This window comes from Malus domestica, chromosome 01 (assembly GCF_042453785.1).
Source record: "Malus domestica chromosome 01, GDT2T_hap1".
Lineage (NCBI taxonomy): Eukaryota > Viridiplantae > Streptophyta > Magnoliopsida > Rosales > Rosaceae > Malus > Malus domestica.
Genome location: NC_091661.1, coordinates 26509005 through 26530940, shown reverse-complemented (window position 1 = coordinate 26530940; position 21936 = coordinate 26509005). Strand labels below are relative to the sequence as shown.

The 21936-nt window shown below is 36.8% G+C and overlaps 3 protein-coding genes across 3 annotated transcripts; 1 reads left to right on the top strand and 2 right to left on the bottom strand.

The window, feature by feature from the left end:
* Window positions 1-2542: 2542 nt before the first annotated feature.
* LOC103406455 (uncharacterized) lies at window positions 2543-12655 on the bottom strand. The gene is made up of 3 exons (XM_029106477.2): window positions 12522-12655; window positions 3627-3862; window positions 2543-3519 (listed from the first exon to the last, which is right to left on the bottom strand). The coding sequence occupies exons 1-3, from the start codon at window positions 12653-12655 to the stop codon at window positions 2543-2545; spliced, it is 1347 nt and encodes a 448-aa protein (XP_028962310.2).
* Window positions 12656-16164: 3509 nt separating this feature from the next.
* Window positions 16165-17889, top strand: LOC103437839 (peroxidase 4-like). Its single transcript, XM_070825570.1, has 3 exons — window positions 16165-16596; window positions 16683-16874; window positions 17170-17889. The coding sequence occupies exons 1-3, from the start codon at window positions 16387-16389 to the stop codon at window positions 17722-17724; spliced, it is 957 nt and encodes a 318-aa protein (XP_070681671.1). The 5' UTR covers window positions 16165-16386; the 3' UTR covers window positions 17725-17889.
* LOC103437828 (uncharacterized) lies at window positions 17424-20366 on the bottom strand. Its single transcript, XM_008376337.4, has 4 exons — window positions 19922-20366; window positions 19426-19561; window positions 18971-19034; window positions 17424-18534 (listed from the first exon to the last, which is right to left on the bottom strand). The coding sequence occupies exons 1-4, from the start codon at window positions 20181-20183 to the stop codon at window positions 18406-18408; spliced, it is 591 nt and encodes a 196-aa protein (XP_008374559.2). The 5' UTR covers window positions 20184-20366; the 3' UTR covers window positions 17424-18405.
* Between the last annotated feature and the right edge of the window lie 1570 nt (window positions 20367-21936).

The following is a 21936-nucleotide window of genomic DNA, read 5'->3' as shown; positions in this document are numbered from 1 at the left end:
ATAATAATAAAATAATTCATGAGGTGGTTTGATAATTATTTTGTTTCTATTCTTAAAAATAAAAAATAAAAAACCAAAAGCCGTTTTTTTAGTTTTCAAAATTTGGCTTGATTTTAGTTTTTAATTTTCATTTGAAAACATTTATTAAACAAAATTTCAATTAAAAAATAAACACTCAAAACTCAAAACTCGAAAAACAAAAATTAAAATGATTATCAAACAGCAATGACCATTTGAAATTGGTATTGCCAATTTACCTGTCCAAATAGCACCCCGGACAAGTGAGGTTTTAACTCAAGCACTGTCCAACCCATATCCAAATTTTTGTTTTGCCTATCCTTCACTCTATTGCATATGTTGTTAGACGAAGTCAACAATCAGTTAACATTCACGTAACTTGAGGAGTTTTGGTGTGCTTGGAAATCTTATCTCGTTCGCCTTCCGTGTTTGTAGGACTTATTTTCAAATGTCTTTTGTAGTCAAACTGTTTGTGATCTGTTTGTAATCTTTTCATCTTTCTATTTGTAATTTTCAAATTCAAAGTTCCATGTAATTTGGGTTTTCAAACCCACGATGTAATCTTGAAGTTATTATAAATACATACAACCCACAGTTGTTTGGGTATGCAACTGAAGTGAAAAACCTAAGTTCCTAAGTTTTACATGGTCCAAACTACCAACCCCCCCCCCCCCACCAAAAAAAAAAAAAAAAAAAAAAAAACCTCTTTCCATCTTTTTTCATCCTCCATGACTATTGTAGTGCACATTGAGCTTGATAGGACTAACTACCCACTGTGGTTGGCCCAGATTCTTCCCATCCTAAAGAGTAGGGATTTAATGGGATATGTTGATGGTTTTCTGGTGTGTCTTCCTAAGCACCTACCTAGAGTTACGACTGTGAATCCTGCGTACACTGCCTGGGTGCAACATGACCAAATGATCTTTAGTTGGATCAACGGATCTTTGACTGCTTCTGTTTTGTCTGTGATGGCAAGCAAACAAACTGATCTAGCTACTTGGGAAGCTCTTGAGCAAAGGTATGCGTCTTCTTCACGTAATCGCATTTTGTTTTTAAGAAATGAATTATTGCAGACTAAAAAGGGTGATCTATATGTGGTGGATTACCTTGATCGCATGAATGCAATAGTTGACAATCTTGCCCTAGTTGGGCAACCCGTGAATGATGATGAACTAGTTCAGATTGTGTTGAACAATCTAAGGCCGGCGTTTGAGATGACTGTTAGTGCTGCTCAAGCTCGTGACACACCCATTACTTATCCTATCCTTGAGGCATTACTGTTGACTACAGAACGCAGAATGGCAAAGCAAAATCCTCATGTGGTTGAGAATGTTCATGTTAATGCCTTCATATTCATTTGCTACAAGAGGCCGCGGTCAGTGGCGAAGCCAGGATTTCTCGGGGGGAGGGGCGAATTTAAAACAGTGCAAGGTTAAAAAAAAATAGCAACAACTAATCTTTGTATATAATAATGTCTTCCATAATTAATCAATAAAAACAAATTACAATTGTTGTCGACAATGTTTCATGTCATGAAAACGTCGCATAATAGGCTCATTATCAATAAAAGCAAATACATCTCTCTCAATGTAAACAACCATGCTATCACTCAACCATTGATCTCCCATTTTATTACGCAATGGTGTTTTCACAATCTTCATAGCAGAAAAAGCTCTCTCCACCGAAGCGGTTGCAACCGGTAACACCAAAGCCAATGTAAGAAGCTTATACACTAACATATAACTTTCACACCTCCCAGTCTTCACTAACTCTTTCGTAAGATCACTGATTCCTCTCAATGATGAAAACTCACTATGCATCTTCATATCTTGAATGTAATTGTCAAGTTGAATTGGAAGATTCATGAGGTCCATACGATCAAAATCTTGAGGATAAAGTTGGGCTAAACGAACAATTTTTTCTTTGTCAAAAGATGCAAAATTATTCACTGGACTCAAACATGCCATACAAAGAAGCAACTCGGTGTTTACCTCATTGAAGCGATCATTCAATTCCTTTAGTTGCATATCAAGGACTTGAAAATAGAGGTCTACACGATAGTAATGGAAGTTTGTGATTTTTGGAGCTTTACGCCTTGATTTTCCAGGTACGAAATGCAAATCCTCCATGTTAGGAATGACAATATCATGCTCCTCACAAAACTTTTCTACATCATGCAACAAGTCCCCAAAGTCATCATCTCTCAAGGATTGTAGTCTTTGCTTGCATACTTCCACTAACGCCATCGCATTCACAATATCTTGATCTTTCTTTTGCAATACTTGTGATAACTCATTTGTAATTCCCAATATAAGTCTCATCAAGAAAAGGTGAAACACAAAATCAAAAGTTTGTATGTCTTTGAATAACCCAGTAGCTTCACCGAGATTATCTTGGTTGCGATCACTTTTAATCCATTCAACCACCTCCACCACAGCTTCAAACATAACAATAATACTAACTATAGTACCATAATGCGAGTTCCACCATGTATCACATGGACGCATGAGGCTACTTTCTTGATTTAACCATTTACCCGTTTCAAGATTACCAAGATGAAGAGCTTTTGAATTTGTTCTTGTTGTTTCTCTCTCAATGCATCACGACGCTTGCACGAAGATCCAATAAGATTCACCAATCTATTAGCATTGATGAAGAAATTGGCAACATCCTCATTTTCCTTTGCCACAAATACAAGAGCTAGTTGGAGTTGGTGTGCAAAACAATGAATATAAAATGCTTGAGGATATTTGTTCAAAATCGTTGCTTTAAGACCATTTAACTCACCTCTCATATTACTAGCTCCATCATAGCCTTGTCCTCGTAACTTGGACATACTCAAATTTGTTGTAGCGAACAATCTCTCAATAGCCTCTTCAAGTGAGCTACTAGTTGTAGAGGAGACATGTTGAACACCCAAAAACTTTTCAATTGCTTCTCCTTTTTTGTTCACATAACGCAATACCACCGCCATTTGCTCTTTATTTGAAGCATCACGTGATCCATCAACCAAAAGAGAAAAAAATGTACCTTCCATATCTTTAGTGATTGCATTAATAGTTTCAATAGCACAAGCACGAACAAGATCCTTTTGAATATCGGAAGAAGTATACTTGAGATTCTTGGGAGCATTCTCAAACACAACCTTTCTAACTTTCTCATTATGATCGGCAAGAAATTGCATAAGCTCTATGTAATTACCCCTATTGCTCGATTTCAAAGATTCATCGTGCCCACGAAAAGCCAAACCTTGTCGCAACAACCATCTTGTGCAATCAAGTGCTCCACTCAGTAAAGTGTGATAATTAACGCGAGCTTCATCAGTTTGCTTGATCACAAATGTTTCAATGTGTTGTTTTTGTGTCATCAAGTCTTTAGCTTGTTGCATAGCTTTATTATGAAGACTTCCAACACCTCCCTCGTGGACTCGAAAATTTTCGGGTCCTTTCCTCCAATTTGTAAACCCTTTTGTAGTGAAGACATCACTTCCACTACCACCCGCTTTATCAAAATCACATTTAAAAAGATAGCAATAACGGCAAAATGCAGCATCTACGAATTGATGTGAGACTTCGGTTGACAAGGTTCCTTTTGAAGGTAGTATCTACGAATTGATTCACGACAATTGAGTGGATAATCAAGCATTCGACGTCTCAGTCCAGGGTCTGCCGGAAGATTAGCTAATATTTCATCCAACTCAGTAATCTCACTTTGTTGTGCACTACTCGGAATACTAGAAGGAGGATGAGGACTACCTGAAATATTTGAAGGAAGAGGAGGACTATCCGGAATATTTGGAGAAGGATTTAAGCACTGTTTCTTATAATATCGTTCCATTACGTAACTGTATAACGAAAGAAAAACAAATATATCTTAGACTCTTAGTCCTAGAGTAGACTACGAATTTAATTAATCAGTACCAACAATCATATCATATGAATAATCAATTTTTATTCTACAGTAGAGTATGTAGACTACGAATGTAATTAATAAGTACCAACAATGCATTTGAATGAGGGTTTTAGTTAGTTGAATTGGGGTTCATTATGTTAATGTATATATAATATATCAATCCTCTTTTATGTACTTCAAAAAAAAAAAATCAATAATCATAGTATTCATATGAATAATCTATAATCAATAACCATATAATGTATAACCCTATAATCCTACATCAATTAAACAAAATTTTATATTCAATAATCAATTAGGGTTTGAAATAAATTAAAAATTTTACCTTAATTGGAATTTGGAGTGGCTGTGCACAGTGCACAGTGCTTGCAGTTGCAGACTGATATGTTTGGTCTTGGAGGAGGCCAACAACCAATGGAAAGTGAAGGTTTTGTCGTGTGGGGGAGGGAAAAGAGGGGAAAAGGTGGGGTTGGGGGGGGGGGGAATGACGTCTGACGGGATGGGATATGGGGAAAAGGGTGAAGGTTTTTAATTTGAAATAGGGATTCAGATGATGGGGATGGGGACCAGTGGTCCCCCGTTTATATATATATTTTTTTTTTCATTCAACCAAAACGACGTCGTTTACCAAAAAAATTTAATTTTTTTTACCAGGCCCAAAACGACGTCGTTTTGGCCTGGATTTTAAAATTAAAAAAAAATCCCTCCCATCATCTTCCCCGAGAGCTACTCTGTTTCTGGTTTCAGAATTCAGAACCCGGTGCTCACCGGTGCTCCCCAGTTTCCAGGCGAACGAGGGGGGTTCAAGCGTCGCTCCTGCCTTTGTTTTCCGGCGAGCGGAGGGGCGAACGCCCCCCTTCGCTCCTACGTAGCTTCGCCTCTGGCCGCGGTGGTGGACGAACTCGTGGCTCTGGAAAAGGTGGATTTCCACCAAACCATGGTGTAACCTTTAACTAACAAGGTTCAAACCCTTGTAACAACATCAACCAACATAATACATCAGGTAATATAGAAAAATTTGTCCCAAATGGTGATAGGATTATGTGTCAAATTTGTGGCAAACCTGGGCACCCCTGCACTAGATTGCTACCAAAGGATGAATGGTGCATATGAAGGCAGAATTCCTACCAAGCGTCTCTAAACAATGGCGTTATCCTCTCCTATCACTCTTAACAAGCAACCAAATGGAACATGGCTACTGGACACAGGTGCAAATGCACATATTACTCCAGAAATCCAAAACTTGGTCAATCCAAAAGAATACAATGGTAATGATGGTGTAGGAGGTGTAGGTAACAATTCTGGCATCCCTATATCTCACTATGATTCTAATCAATTATATACTGATGCTTGCTCATTTGACTTAAATAACATTCTTCATTGTCCCACAGCCTCCACAAATATTATTTCCACACATAGGTTTACTTTAGATAACCATTGCTACCTACTCATATTTCCACATTTTTTTCCTTGTTAAGGACCTCAAGACCCGGAAGACACTTTTCTAAGGTTGATGTGAGAATGGGTTATACCCATTTCCAAGTGGTAGTGGACAAGTCAACTATCCAGTTTCAACCTTTGTGGGAATTAGAGTCTCGGTTCAAAAATGGCATGCTCGACTTAGTCATCCTGCCAACTCAACAATAAAGTTTTTAATTTCAAATAAGATGGTACCAATTGGTACTTCAAACATAACTTTTTATGAGTCGTGTCCTTTAGGAAAAAGTACTAGGTTACCTTTCAATGTCTCTGAGTTTGTTTCTCAATTTCCATTGCAACTTTTACATTCCAATGTATGGTGTTCTCCAATTATTTCCAATGAAGGTTTCCGTTATTATTTGCTTTTTGTGGATGATTATTCTCAAGTCTTTGAAATTTTTGTCGAATTTAAAGTTAAAGTGGAAAAAATATTTAATTTGTCAATCAAAACCCTTCAATGTGATGAAGGTGGTGAATATAAAAGTCATGCTTTCCAAAACTTTCTTGCACTCAATGGCATTTCTCAACGATTTTCATGTCTCAAACATCCTGAACATAATGGAATTGCAGAACGAAAACATCGACATATTGTTGAAACAAGCATTGTTATGCTTTCACAATCTCACGTGCCCACAAAATTTTGGTTTAATGCATGCTTGACTACCACATATTTAATAAATCGAATGCCAATTCATATTTTGTCTAATCTGATCACCATATGAGAAACTTTTTCAAAGAAAACCCAACTATGAAATGTTAAAAGTTTTTGGTTGTCGATGTTTTCCTTGGTTAGTGCCATACACACAAAATAAGCTTCAACCAAAGTCAAAATCTTGTGTTTTCTTAGGGTATTCTTTGAATCATCAGGCTACAAATGCATGGACTTGACCACGAGAGTATATATTTATCTCGCCACGTCCTATTCGATGAAAACAATTTCCCTTTTAAGGGACTCACATCTCCTTCAGAAAATGTTGACACACAGGGTATGATTCCCTCCCATGACATATTGTTTACGTTTCCCTTATCCCACCCTCCAAATCTGCCTTAATTACTTAACTCTAGCTAGCCTACTTTACCCGTGACCCAAGAAACATCTTCTAATCCAACCACATCACATTCCACCACCTCTCAGCCTTATCCAACTATTCCCACAAATTCAACCCATGTAGAATCTATGAATCCTATTCCCACCATGACTTTAGAACCTAACCAGCCTTTAGGGTCCCTTTCACCATCAAATGAGCAAGTGTTAACGCCTCCAGAACCTATGCTAGTGCAATCTGTGCCTCTCAATACGCTTGAACATCGTATGATAACACATTCCAAATATAGGATTCAAAAACCAAATCCTAGTTATGCTATGCATGTAAATGTTGATTATTTTCCTGTTGAACCTATATGTTTTAGTCAGGCTGTCAAGCACCAAGACTGGAGGGATGTAATGGTTCAGGAATTCCATGCTTTGCAAAGATGTGGAACGTGGACTTTGGTTCTATATCATCCCAAGATGAACTTGCTGCCAAATAAATGGGTTTTCAAAACTAAGAGACGTGCATATGGTACCATAGAGAGACATAAAGCTCGCCTAGTAGCTAATGGTTTTCATCAAAAATCTGGAGTGGATGTCAACGAAACATTTAGTCCCGTAGTTAAGCACAGCACCATAAGACTTGTGCTTAGTCTTGCAGTCTCAAAGAAGTGGCATGTTAGGCAACTCAATGTCCAGAATGCAACTGCATGGTTATTTAAATGAAGAAGTATATATGCAACAACTATCGGGTTTCATTGACAAACAATTCCCAAATCATGTTTGTAAGTTACAACGCTCCATTTATGGTTTAAAACAAGCCTCGAGGGCTTGGTTTTGACGATTTTCAGATTTTTTTGCTTCAGCATATAGTTTGTTTGTATACAATTATAAAGGAGTGTATCTCATTTTGTTAATCTATGTAGATGATATATTGATCACAAAGAACAATTCTCGTCAAATGGCACGACTGATTAAGAAATTGGGCATAGTGTTCTCTATGAAGGATTTGGGACCACTAAATTACTTCCTGGGTGTTGAAGTGAAGTATGATGGTAATTCTATGCATCTAAGTCAATCTAAGTATGCCTTGGATTTACTTACACGTACTAAATTTACAGAAGCCAAACCCATCTCAACTCCAGTTTCATCTAGAAAGAAATTAAGTGCATATGTGGGTGATCCATTTGACAAATGAGAATTGTATCAAAGTGTTGTTGGAGCCTTACAGTACATAACTATTACTCGGCCAAACTTGTCCTACGTTGTTAATCAAGTATGCCAATTTATGCACTCCCCTAAAACTACTCACTAGATGGCTGTGAAGAGGATTTTTCGTTACTTGAAGGCCATGCATAATCATGGACTTGTATACAAGCCTGGAAGTTCATGGTTAACAGCGTTCTTAGACGCAGATTATGCTGGCAATTCGGACACATGACATTCCACAGGTGACTTTTGTATTTACTTGGGTTCTAATCTTATGTCTTGGAGTTTGAAGAAGTAGAAAACAGTTTCACGATCGAGTGCGGAAGCTGAGTATAGGCAATTGGCTTATACTACAGCTGAATTATCCTGGCTCAGGTCTCTCTTCAAGCATCTGCACTTACATCTTACACAGCTCACTATTTGGTGTGATAATATTTCCTCCATAGCCCTAGCTTCGAATCAAGTTTTTTATTCACACACTAAACATTTAGAAGTTGACTATCACTGTGTAAGAGAGAAGGTGGTCCGTGGACAATTGTTGGTTAATTATATTTGTTCCCAGGATTAGCTTGCTGATGTGTTTACCAAGGCTTGTCTTCATCTCGTTTTAAGTTGCTAGTGTCCAAGCTTCTAGTCGTTCCACCGCCTGTTAGCTTGCGGGGGGCTGTTAGACGAAGTCAACAATCAGTTGATATTCATGTAACTTGAGGAGTTTTGGTGTGCTTGGAAATCTTATCTCGTTGGTCTTCCATGTTTGTAGGACTTATTTTTAAATGTCTTTTGTAGTCAAACTGTTTGTGATCTTTTCATCTTTCTGTTTGTAATTTTCAAATTCAAAGTTCCATGTAATTTGGGTTTTCAAACCCATGATGTAATATTGAAGTTATTATAAATACATGCAACCCACAATTGTTTGGGTATGCAACTGAAGTGAAAAACATGAGTTCCTAAGTTTTACATATGCTTCATCATTTAGAACATCACCATATATGTCGTGGTCCATCTTAGTACTTTGATTGAATAGTGTATTACCCATGTCTTCACCTAATTCATTATCATCCTTTTAATTCAAAAAAAAAATAAAAAAAATATTACCTATGTCTGAGGTTATATATAAGATTGAAATGTTAACTACATATATGTCATTACCCATATTTTTCTTTTTCGTTTATACGAACGATATTCTACACAAAATTTATCTTAACTATACATATTCAAACTTGAGTGGAGAAAAATCAAACTGCTCTAACTAACTTGATTAAGTCCATATCTTCTTACAAACGAAAATGCTTTTTGGCTCAGGAAGAGCTAAAAGTCTCACCCTAAAACACTCTTCTGACAAAAAATAAAAAATAAGGATATGTTGTGTCCTAAGCTATTGACCACCATCATTTAGTTTTGGTATGACGTCGTTTTTGTCATCCTCTTCTTCAACTCAACCCCCATGTCCAATATCATTACTTAGATTCAAAATAAAAGTTCTTTAAGTGAAAGAAGGAAGGAAGGAGGAGGGGAATAAAAAAATAAGAAAAAAAGAAAAAACAAAAGCAAAAGTAATAGTATTAAAAAATTTCGAGGAATAAAATAAAAGAATAAAGTAAAAATAAAAATAAAAACCAGTTGTCTCGCCTACTTCCTCTCTCTCCCTCTTCTAATCACCTGAGTTCTTTAAAACTCACAGTGACACCAGCAGTGGCGGAGCCACTTGTGGACTAGGGGAGGTCAGGTCCTACCCTGAAATTTTTTATTTTGTAGCTTATGTTTGTGTGCTTATGGTTGGATACTCTGCATTCTTCGACTTATATGTTGTAGTTTTGAGTCATGATTATTAAATTTTGTTCAACTTCACTGTAAGAACTTATAAAGAAGTTCAGTGCTGATGATGTATTACGTGACTTCATTACTCTCTTTTAATTATTATTTTTTCATTTGACTATAAAAAATGAACCTTTTTTTTCAATTAGTTATATTATTTTTCTTTCATATGGCTTAGAGGCTCCTCCTAACTTCGATTTTTGGCTCTGTGACTGGACGCCGGTTAACTAGATAAGAATCAGCAGCCTCAAATGAAACCTAGTGAAGGAAATAAGGAAAAGATTTTAGTTGGGGTACCAATACCTTGAATTTTTTTTTAGTTAATTAGTGGGAAAACTCTAGGTTTTTTTTCTGTGTGAAAAAAAAAATATCATGATAGGTTCTGGACCATTCTGGTCCCTTCATGGCTCCATCCCTATAAATATGTGAAACTGACGTTCAAATGGTAGAAGTTTATTAAATACCCCTTCAAAGGCGACATACCATCGCATTAATCTTCTTTTCTCTTCTCAACTCCAGTTGATATCATACAAATTTACTCTTCCGTTCACTTTGCCTTAACAATGCCACTCGGACCTATCATTTATCATGATTTATGAACAGGGAACTTTCGACAAGAACAGCATGACATCGAGGGTAAACAGCAACAGCAAGAGCAACAACAATATACAGCTACAGCATAACTAGACATATACAATCAAACCTAGTCACACCTGACCCTACATTTAGCTCTCAAGAACCCTATCCTGTAATTGGAAGTCTTTTCTTGTTTAATTTGTGGCCACAGAACCTATCTCTGCAATTGGATGTCCTAGCCTACTATTATCTCACACCTTAATGCGAGACAAGTTTTGGAGTCCCCAAAGGCAAAAACCCCACCATATAAGACGGTGAATTGATGTTTAGGAGCCTTAATCAATTCATGCAGTACAAATGCTAAATCATATAGCTAACTGGGTCCCTTTAACTTTTTGTAGTATACTTGCATTAACCTCATGGATGCGCGCCACTTTGTTTCTTCATTTACGTTATTGTATTTGTATTTTATAAATTTTATAATCGGAATCATTTATTTTTCTAATTATTATTAAAAGATTATATGTGCAACAAATCAATTAAATTAGGGATATATGGTTAGATATTTGTGTCAAATGAATGATTAATTCATCATGAGGATGTTAATTATTACTAATTAAAACTGTTAATTTGTTCAATATATAGATGGCTAGACTATCTCTAATTTTCTCTAATTTTATGTATCTTTGAAAAATACTATTTAAAGCACTGTGATTGTGAACATGTGTACGCGAAGAATACGTTAATCACTTGTGGATGAACAAAATAGCACACTAGCTCATAATTAAAGTGGATGGAAGTATTTTCCTTTCTTCTTGTACTACTAGTTAGCCACATAATATTGAAATTACCAACTTGTTGGTATGGCCAAAACAATTAATTAAATTTCAGATATGCATGATCCAACACTCCTATATATCATAATACATCCAACACTCCTAATTAATTTTAAGCATTCTAGATGATTTATTAAAAAGAAAATATTATCTATAGTACTATATATATAAAAAATTTAAGATGATTTATTAAATCAATTTTTTTTTACTAAGAGTAGATTGCAAGAGCACTATATAAGCATGTTTTAGAAAAAGCGTTCAAACTATTGCATCAAAGCAAATTTTTGCAAGATGGCAAGCCATACGAAGCTTTTTTTATTTTGACATCGAATATTTAAAAGGTAGCCAAAATTGCTTCCCCGGTTTTCAAATAGAGAATTCTTGCAAGAAGAGATGTTAGGAAAGAAACCTAATACTAATCAGTCAACTAGAAGGCTTCTAGCCTAACTCAAATCAGTAAAACAAGAGTTAATTAACCCTTATCCCTTACTCATGCAGTGGTTCAATCAACAGATTTAGGGCTGGTTTGGTATTGTTGTGCTTTGAAAAAAAACTGTTATGAGAATAAACGGCTGTGCTGTGAGAATAAGCGGCTGTGAAATAAATCAGCAGAGTGTTGGTAAACTTTTTTGTAAAAGTGCTTTTGGAAAAAAAAGCAGTCTGATAGTGGGTCTTTTCATTAAAGGAGCACTGTAACTCCGTGTGCTTTGAAAAAAAGCCAGTTTTCCAAAGCTGCAAATAGCAACTTCAGTTTTTTCCTTTGATTTCAGCTTATTCTCACAGCACCTTCCAAAATAAGCCCCTTTTTTTTCAGTTTACCAAACACCTAAAACCCTTACAGTTTTTTTTCATGGGTGCTTTTTTTTTTAAGCACCTCACTCCCAAACCACCCTTTACTCCATTGGGTTCTACTTTAGAGAATATCAGACTAAACTATCAGTTAACCTTAGTAAGTTCGTATGATCCACTCCAATCACCAATCATAAATTCATCATAGCCTGCAATAAATTACAGTAAAACATCCTATTACATTGAAAAACCTCCCAGTGAACACCTGTTTAGTACCCCGACCAGGTTCAGTCACATCAAGACACCAGAAAAGTTGGCCAAAGCCTAATTCCCCCAGGTTTCCATTACTCTCTGGGAGATCTACTCAAGTTTTACAAAAGCATCTTATTTGAAACAGAGTCAATATCTATTAACCAATTAGGAGTTCCAATGACCAAACCAAAATTCTTTACCATTCCATCCACATAGGGAAAGTCAAGAATGGGGTATTCTCATTCATCAATACAAACCTCTCCATTCCCAGCTACCAAATATTCAATATAATTGCTATGGTTATATTGACGGATGGACTAACATTTTTCTTTATCAAACAAAGGATTTCAGTCATTCATGTTTTATCAATTTTGAAGGTAAATTCAAGCCAAACTTCTCAGCTTGGTTTTCCAGGTGGTGGATTTCTCATGGGCCAACAATCACTGTCATTTTAGAAACTCTCATGCAAAAAATTTAGGCATTTCCAGTACCATTACAAGAAAGACAAAGGTGACATGGATCTTAAAGTAAGAATAAGATGTCAACTATTAAAAAAATTTCAGTCATTTCAGTCAAGTACTAGACAAATTCAACCAACAACAAACCATCGACCAGGTCCTCGAAAAGTTTCCAATTGAGCAATCTCGGGCTCCTCTAACACAGTACTCTCAGAGATTTCCCCTTCCTCTTCCCTCCAAGCAATGTCAAAATCATCTTCCTCAAAAGAAAAGGCAACCATAGGATTTACAGATTTAGTTCATCAACTACTTGCCCAATCAGCCACTTAGCTTCTGAAAATGAATATGATTTGTCTTCAGAATCTTCAGATGCTTCCTCTCAGAAGTTGGCTACTACAATTAAAACTGAACCAATAACAGCAGAGCAGAAGTTTATATGGGCAGATTGTCAAGACAGTCAAGACCCTTATGAGTAAACTAACCAGAAGTTAAAAATTGATTTTGGGGACCACTATTCATCTAGGATAGAAAATCAAACAATAATCCGACAAACTACTATCCAACTATGGTGCAGTTGTTGTGCCAATAATCATTCCACTTAGAAGTTCAACAGTAAACCGATAAGATACTATTCATCCACAATGCCGTCGTACCAATAATTACTCTACAACAGTTAAAATATTAATCATTCAGACAGACCACTATTCATGCATAAATCAACAGTCATCTAGCCCATGCTCCTATTGCCAATTGTGCAATCACTCATGCCTCATTCTCCCTTCTATAAAAGAAGGGCTCCGAAGCCTAAGTTAGCAAGTTCTACAAAATAGTATAAGTTATACAAGATAGTATTCCTATTTAATTTTTTATTTTATTTGAAGTATATATACCAAATTTTATGGGTGAAAATGATGATCTATGGCCAAGTCGAGCGCTGCATGGAACATTTGCAAATTGCACAGAGTCGTCGCAATAATAGGGCAACCTTTGAAATTGGTCCAACATCGCTGTTCGAACCCACAACAACAACAACGACAAGGTCAATACTGCAATAGCTGCACGGCCAACCATTTTTGTATCCATCTTTCGTTATATTCATGTAATTACAAGAACGTACGAACAAACCAAAAACAACAGAAGTTTATGTGAAACAAGAGCACATAAGCATTCAATTTAATCGAGAGTTGTCGAAACGAAATGATAGACTCTTAGGGTTAGGGTTTAGATAAACATTCACGCATGCATGCAGTTGGAGACAATTTGACTTGAGAAATCGCACGCAACTAAGCATACAGTCAGTCCCATATGAATTTGGAATCTTTATATCTCGTATTCGATCGCTGAGGAAAATGCCAAAATGGTGCAAAGATATAATTGGCTAGCTTTACTAGCTTTAGCTAGATGGACTCTAGGATTAGATAATGAAGTGAACATATATATACACGAATGAATGATTTGGTCAACTTCGAGCAATATTGTATCGTGCAGCAGCACTATCATAAAAGATAAAACAAACGAGAAAAGAAAGGAGAAAAAGCTGCTCCTTTTGCCTTTCAAATTCTGGCAAACAAAGAAAAACAGGAGATTATATCTCAAATGGCACAATGAACAGGCCATCAGTTCATCTGTGACTTTTCCACTTGGCATATGGGCTTTAGTTAAAATTCAACGACACAGCGATGGGAGAGTTCATTTGGGCTCGTCAATGAGGTACTCTTAAATTGGGTTGGGCATTCCCAAAATATTATTGGAATAAAATCATAAAGTAAAGAGTAAATTGTAGTTATGGTCCATTAATTTTAACTCAATTGGAGCAATGGTCCATCAAGTAAAAATCTATTACCATTGATCCCTCAACTTATCAAAACGTGCAGCTATGGTCCCTCAACTAAAAATCCATTACCATTGGTCCCTCAACTTTAATTCAACTGGAGAAATGGTCCTTTAATTTTAACCCAATTGTAGCAATTGTCATTCCAACATAACTCGTTTTGACAAAATTTTTATGTAGTTGATGAAAAAAACCATAATTACACACTTCGATGAGTTGAGGGACACTAATTATATAAATGGTTATTCCAACGTAACTTATTTTGATGAAATTGATGAAAATGACTATAGCTACACATTTTGATAAGTTGAGGGACCAATGGTAATGGATTTTTAGTTGAAGGACTATTGCTCCAATTTGATTAAAGTTAAGGGACCATTGCTACAATTTACTCTAAAGTAAAAGTGGTGGTAATACTAATAAGCATATCTTTGAGGGAGAGACTCTTGTTCTGATGTCGTCTTAGAATGTTAGATTAACACTCTCAACATTACAAGCCGGTTTTGCTACATAGGGATGTAGTTCTTGTATAACCGGTTTGTGTAGAAGAACAATGCCCAAAAGTTTGTAACAATCCCAAAATATGCTACAAATCTTCAACGATGTATATTGGGTCCTAACAGGAACTTTAGCCGGCTTTTTATGAGAAACTGCACATTTTTTTTGGAGACTAGTTGGAGAAGGATTGAATTAAGACAAGTATTTCTCTAGTACGTAGTGCCGAACTTTGGACGGTGCTGCGATAAAGCCTCTATTTCTTGATGCATGCATGCGTGATGGAACCTCTATATGACTCTCCAACTAGAGGTTTCTCAAAAGAGGGACATTACAATCTGCAGGGTCCCTTTCTTGAAAGACATTAATTAGACTAACGTGGAAAGTGTGGACAATGACAAAGCCAAAAGGTGGTCCAATAATTTGGATTTGTACAGAAAAATTAGAAATGTTTAATTAAATTATTTAATTGCTTACCCATCTCTTGATATCTTTTTATATTCATCTTTACACATTATAGGATTTGTTGGGTTTTGTTTAGCAAGACAGTAGGAGATTGTAACTCTTAGCAAGCGATTGTGAATTAGGACTAACTTTCAATTTTTCCTTTGTTGAATATTAGTGATTACTAATGTTCAATACTTTTACAAACCATAAGTGATAACAAGCAATATGTCATGGCTACAAAATATATATGACGTTTGAATCATTTAAATTAACTTTTTCTATGTTTACTGGCATATACAAAATCAGACTAATTAATTCGATTTTCTTTCCTTACTTCTCTACGTTTAAGTTTCCCAATTCTTTAATTTTCATGATCATGTCAAGTAAACATGCCACAAGTCTCTTATGTTGTGCATTATCAAGCTAGGACAAGAAATTAAAAAACGACAAATACAGAAAGCGAATATTGACACGCAAGTGATGTTAAAATTATTTCCTTGACGATGAAATTAGCCAACGCAAAATAAATGTATAATCCAGCTTTACTTTAGTCGCTTTCCCAATAATTGAAAATAATTTACACCATATTTGTCTGCCTTTATTAAGCTTGTTGGTTTCTCAAGTGCCTTTATCAAGCTTGTGGTTTCTCTTGAGTTGTGACTTGTGTAGTTATTAGGCATGAAGATCCAAATCATTTATCTTTTAGATCATCATTCATAGATGTTCATTATAAAAATTTAAACAAATCCCAAACTATTAAGACATTCATTTGTAGTGAATAAAATAGACCCATACGGTTCTACAAAAAAAAAAATCCTAAACTCTTAGGGCTCGTTTGGATATGCTTTTAAAATGACTGAAAGCACTTTTAGAGAAAATATTTTTTGATTCCAATATGTGCTTCTTCCAGGAAGTGTTTTTCCAGAATTTACTTGCATTTCTACTAAAGATTGGTTCCAAAAACATTTTCATCAAAAATGCTTTCAGTCATTTTAAAAACACATCCAAACGAGCTCTTAATCTACCAATCATACGGTTTCAGATTTGGGTGATTTTTTGTATGCATAATCTTTGAAGGAAGACTTAAAATATAGACGGTTTGGATTGTGGAAATACATTACAAAGTGGATCTCACAAAAACGTGTGCCAAAAGTTGTGTAAAAAATGATGATGTCATGGATCCGTCCCCTATATATGAATGTGTGTGTGATCTTCTACTAGCCTAGAGAGAAGTGTAACATGGCTTCCAATTACCACTTATTCCTACTTATCTTTGTCTTTGCTGCTGCATTTCTTGAATCCAACTGCAAGCTCACTCAAAATTTCTACAAATCCAAATGTCCAAAAGCATTGTCCATTGTGCAAGAAGGAGTTATAGCAGCCATAAAAAACGAAACGCGCATCGGAGCTTCCTTGCTCCGTCTGCATTTCCACGATTGCTTCGTAAATGTAAGTATATATACCTTCACTTACTGTGCTCGTGTTCAGCCATTCTCAACTGAAGGGGTTGGCTTACTTTCTTTGTTTAATCTCAGGGTTGTGATGCGTCGGTGCTGTTGGACGATACATCAAGCTTTGTTGGTGAGAAAACAGCAGCTCCTAACAACAACTCCATTAGAGGATTTGAAGTTGTTGATCAAATTAAAGCCAAGCTTGAGAAAGCATGCCCCGGAGTAGTCTCATGTGCTGATCTTCTAGCTCTTGCTGCGCGTGACTCAACAGTTTATGTAAGTAACCTATCTTAATTTCTTGTGAAATATGTACAAAATGAACTTGCTACAAAAAATTTCATCAAAAATGGAACTAACCGTCACTATACAGACAAGAAACCATATATAAATAATATGGTTTAGTATCCTTTATTGTCTGTTTAGTGTCTCTCAAGTTTATAACTTGTTCATTTCTGCGTATATTTACTTAATCTCTTCCTCCAAAATCTCAAATTTCAATTAACGTTGTCATAAATCATCTTCTCCATTGGCATCTATTTTTACATGGAAATTAATACTTTTGGATTTGCAGTTGGGAGGTCCTTCATGGAAAGTTGGTTTGGGAAGAAGAGATTCAACCACTGCTAGCAGAAGTGCTGCCAACACCTCCATTCCTCCACCAACTTCCAATATAAGTGCTTTAATTTCAAGCTTCTCTGCACAAGGCCTCTCCATAAGGGACTTGGTCGCTCTTTCGGGTTCTCACACAATTGGCCTTGCAAGATGCACATCATTCCGCTCACGCATCTACAACGACTCCGCCATCGACGCCACCTTTGCCCAGTCATTGCAGGGAATTTGCCCAAGAAGCGGAAATGACAACAACCTTGCAAGCCTTGACCTGCAGACCCCAACACATTTTGATAACAAGTACTACAAGAATTTGTTGAAAGAAAAGGGACTTCTTCATTCAGACCAGGAGCTCTTCAACGGAACAACTTCTACTGATAAACTGGTTCAAATTTATGCAAATAACACATTGACATTCTTCAAGCACTTTGCCGTGGCCATGGTCAAAATGGGAAACATCGATCCTCTTACTGGAAGTCAAGGTGAAATCAGAACTAATTGCAGAAAAGTGAACTAAAGTTTTATGAAATCATAGAAAGAGAATAGATTGCAAAAATCTTTTCATTGGTATAAAAGTACTCGTGTTTGGACAAAAAAAAAAGTAGGAGAAATGCAACTAAACCATAATGTGGGCAATTAAACTTATTATCGATGTTATTCTAAATTGAACTTTCCATTTAAATTTGTGGTTCTTGTTAATCTGTTTAAATTTTATGTAATTTTGCCACTTATCTATTTTTATACAAATGATATTGGAAGAGAATTTCAAACTCTGAGTCCAAAAACTACTTGAGCTATAATGCCCCAAATATGTCACTACACATTTAACAGCTATGCTTCCAGTTACACAATCAAATCAAATTAAATCCGATACAAAATATAGTAGGTTAAGAGACGCTACAAAAAGAGGGTAAACAGGGACCCCGAGTGATTATTCCATTACTTCAGGAAACTTTTACACTTTCTCATACTTTCTTTCATTTACTTGCTTAACCTTCATCTCTACTTCTCGAGTTGACTGTACACAGAGATAAAAGTATTCTAACCATCAAGCACTTACATCGATGTAAATTGGCGAGCGGTGGTAGTTACATCAGAATTAGTCGATTGCACACTATTGTGACTACACAGAGAACGCAACGGGTTTTGGCACCCTTGCTTTTTCTATACGATGCACTATATAGTTCTTCCGTTTACTCTAATCAACTGAATCAACTTCCTCTTCTGACAGTTCAAATGCATCGATCTCTGCGAAGTATTTTCTCTTCTCCTCAATCTCTTCAAAGTAAGCTCTCTGCTTCTCCGAAGCTGGTACTGCACGCTGCTTCTGTAGAAATATCACACACAAATTAAAAGTGAATAACTATAAACCCAGACTTTATTGTAAAATGGAACTTAACTTATTTCACCACAGGCTGTACAGATAGGAAAATAACAAGAACTCGTTTCAACAAACATAAAACCTGCTAGAACAAAGTATAAGTTTGAGGATTGTTTAAACAAGTGAAACGATAAACGGACCATATAGTATTAAGTGGACGGTGAAGAACGAATCTTGCCATAGACATGCTCTTTGGGTGTCAATACAGAACCATGTTGTGGATATATAGAAATTCTAACTGTGATAGAATAATTTTGTTTTGGACTGATATGAAAGCACAACAGAACTGATCAATTTATTGTAGGAACCAGACCCCAAGTCAGATAAAAACTAGCAGTTTCTACACAAAACAACGGGAAGGTTACCATAAACGTTAACAAACCTTTTTGTGAGGAGCCATTGATTCCTTGGATGCACTGTTGTGTCCGCTTTCCTTTGTCTGTTTCCTATTTTCAATGGGAGGAAGACACACAGAAGCATTAGCTTTAACAATACCCAATACAAATAGAATATCAAATAGAAGCGTGACAAAGGAAAAAGCGTATTTAGAGCATTCTCATTCAAGAAACAGCACGGCGTTACAGTAGTCTCAGCAGATCACTCAAGTGGGATAACGGATATTCATATAGCCGACCCACTTAGTGGGAAAAGGCTTGGTTGGTGTTGTATTGCTCTCAAAATGAATATCTTATCATATTCTTGTACTAACAACCTACAATGTTTTGATGAATAACCTCTTACAGCAAGGCATCTAACTTTTGAAAACTCCAAGCAATGACGTCGTTTCCTCCCATTACTTTAACAATCCATAGCACTACACGGGAATTAGACACTTACCTAGCATTCCGGGTCTTTGGTGCGGGAGGACAACTCCAGGATCCAGCATTTTCCTTCCCTTTACCCTTCCTTTTTACTGCAGTCTGTCTTCGAGTATACACTGAACAAGGTTCAAGAGCCTCACGAACGCTGGTACCTAAACTCGAAAACCAGAATATACCAATAAGGTCTCAAACCACTTAGATTCTCAAAGAAAATGCACAGCTGAGTGTAAGAATAGCATCAAGTTCAATTCAAAATATGCACTCAATTGCGAACACAGAGCAACAAATTCAACTAATACCAATAGATTCAGGCTACAATTAACATTCGAAACAAACAGATTCCAAGCGAATTGTTGTTCTTCTAGGGTTTCCAGGAATCTACAGCAAAAAATTTCCAAAGCGCATAGAAAACCCTAGATTCCCAAATTGAAATCAAAACCAGAACAAACAGAAACCGCAGCCCAAACCAACCAAGAAAACGAAGAAACCCAAATCCGGAGCAGAGAAATTACCAGAAGCAGAGGACGAGACGGGAGGAGGACGAGGAGGAGTGGACGGAATCGGCGGCGGGACTGCAGAGGGTTTAGGGGTTAAAGCGGAGAAGAGGTTCCTAGTGACGGAGGCGAGCTTGGGATTCTGGCGTTTGAGCGCGGGGGTGGAGGCGGACGAGGACTGACAAGAGCCGGCGGTGGTGGTGGTGGAGGAAATGGTGTTGGTGCAATCCGAGAGAGGGTTTCGGGACCTCAGTCTTCTTCTCGATGGCTCAGCTTCCATTTCTTTATTTTTTTGCTACTTCATAATTTGCTTACTTCTTTATATATGAATGAGAGTGAGTGAGTTGTGAGCGCAAAAGAGTGTGGCGGGAGAATTAATTTAGAGAGAGAGAGAGAGAGAGAGAGAGAGAAGCGTGAAGTGAAATCTGGAATCTCGAATCTGGATGGTTCGTCGTTTTTCTTTACCGAGTTACGAGCAGCGAGAGCTCCGTGTTTTGGGCCTAATCTAGGTTGGGTTGGCCTATTATTAAACTGGGCCCAAGTTTTTTTCTTTGAGAAACTGAGTAGAGGTTGGTGTCTTTGGGTCTATTGAATAAAAAAAAATGAGAATTTTAACGAAAAACATCCGGTACTGTCCTTATCATTAAAACTTAAAATTTTCAAGTCATTTTCATTAGTTTTCCTTAAAAAGAACCGAGCATAGCCGAATACCAAACCGAGCCGAACGGTTTGGAAATAATTTGTTTTTTTGAGGTTTTTGTTTTAATGGTCTCTGAAATTGACTTGAATTCAGAATTGATCAATATCATTCTTAAATTTGAATAACTCGGTTTATTGCGGTTCTTTTGTTTGAATGATGTACAATAACATGTCAATGTGTTGATGTGATACATGTGAACTCACACATCCAATTAAATTGCACCACGTGATTAAATGATTTTTTATTTTTTTGAAAGCAACTGTAGGATAAATTTCATTGATAAGAAGAAACAGTTACAAGTAAGGCCGGCAGAAGAGGCCGCCTCCAAGACAATCAGCAGCAAGTAAATTAATAATAAAATCGAGGGGGGAGGTTCTTCAAACCAGGAGCATGAGGTTCCATCCATACGGAGAGCAGAGAAGGCAAGGCGGTGAGCAGTACCATTGCCTTGGCGACGGATATGGGCAACCAAAGCTCCAGTAATCCTGAAAAGAGAAGCCTTAGAGTCTTCGATAATATGCCCCAAGTTGGACATATTCACAGAGCTCTCAAGCAGGGCTTTCACGACCTAGAGATCACACTAAAAAAGGAAAGCATTAAAAGCTCTTTCCATCGCCAACGACAAGCCTTCCCAAGCAGCCAAAGCTTCCGCTTGAAGGGGAAAGAACACAAAACGAAACCGAATGGCACTGGCAGCCACAAACGAACCCTTATCATCACAAATAATGATGCCAACACCCCCCATCCTGCTATCTTCAAACCATGCGCCAACGACATGGATTTTCAAATAACCTGATGGAGGTTTGATTCACCTCACTACTGGCGATACTGCAGAACTAATCAGCCAACGGGACCCTGATTTGATAATATGCCTAGCTGCAAAAATACTACGCCAACAGTAGGACACATTGTCCTCCCAGAAGCTGGCCACTACAGTTAAAACTGAACTAATAAAAGAAGGGCAGAAGTTTAGATGGGAAGATTGTCAAGACAGTTAAGACCCTTATGAGTAAACTAACCACAATTTAAAATTGATTTTGGGGACCACTATTCATCCAGGTCAGAAAATCAAACAATAATCCAATTAAGTACTATTCATCTACGGTGCAGTTGTTGTGCCAATAATCGTTCCACTTACAAGTTCAACAGTAAGCCGACAAGGTACTATATTTATCCACAGTGTCGTCATCCCTATAATTACTTTACAACAGTCAAAATATTAATCATTCAGACAAACCACTATTCATGCATAAATCATCAGTCATCTAGCTCGTGCTCCTATTGCCAATTGTGCAATCATTCATGCCTCATTCTCCCTTCTATAAAAGAAAGG

Excerpts from the sequence above, each read along its gene's own strand:
- LOC103406455 (XM_029106477.2), bottom strand. The coding sequence starts at position 12,655 with ATGGTTGCCTTTTCTTTTGAGGAAGATGATTTTGACATTGCTTGGAGG. Across the intron at positions 3,863-12,521 it reads TTTCGAGGACCTGGTCGATG|TTACGTAATGGAACGATATT; the intron begins GTTTGTTGTTGG and ends TTCGTTATACAG. Across the intron at positions 3,520-3,626 it reads CAATTGTCGTGAATCAATTC|CGGGTGGTAGTGGAAGTGAT; the intron begins GTAGATACTACC and ends ATTTTGATAAAG.
- LOC103437839 (XM_070825570.1), top strand. The coding sequence starts at position 16,387 with ATGGCTTCCAATTACCACTTATTCCTACTTATCTTTGTCTTTGCTGCT. Across the intron at positions 16,597-16,682 it reads TCCACGATTGCTTCGTAAAT|GGTTGTGATGCGTCGGTGCT; the intron begins GTAAGTATATAT and ends GTTTAATCTCAG. Across the intron at positions 16,875-17,169 it reads CGCGTGACTCAACAGTTTAT|TTGGGAGGTCCTTCATGGAA; the intron begins GTAAGTAACCTA and ends TTGGATTTGCAG.
- LOC103437828 (XM_008376337.4), bottom strand. The coding sequence starts at position 20,183 with ATGGAAGCTGAGCCATCGAGAAGAAGACTGAGGTCCCGAAACCCTCTC. Across the intron at positions 19,562-19,921 it reads CGTCTCGTCCTCTGCTTCTG|GTACCAGCGTTCGTGAGGCT; the intron begins GTAATTTCTCTG and ends TTTCGAGTTTAG. Across the intron at positions 19,035-19,425 it reads CCAAAGACCCGGAATGCTAG|GAAACAGACAAAGGAAAGCG; the intron begins GTAAGTGTCTAA and ends CATTGAAAATAG.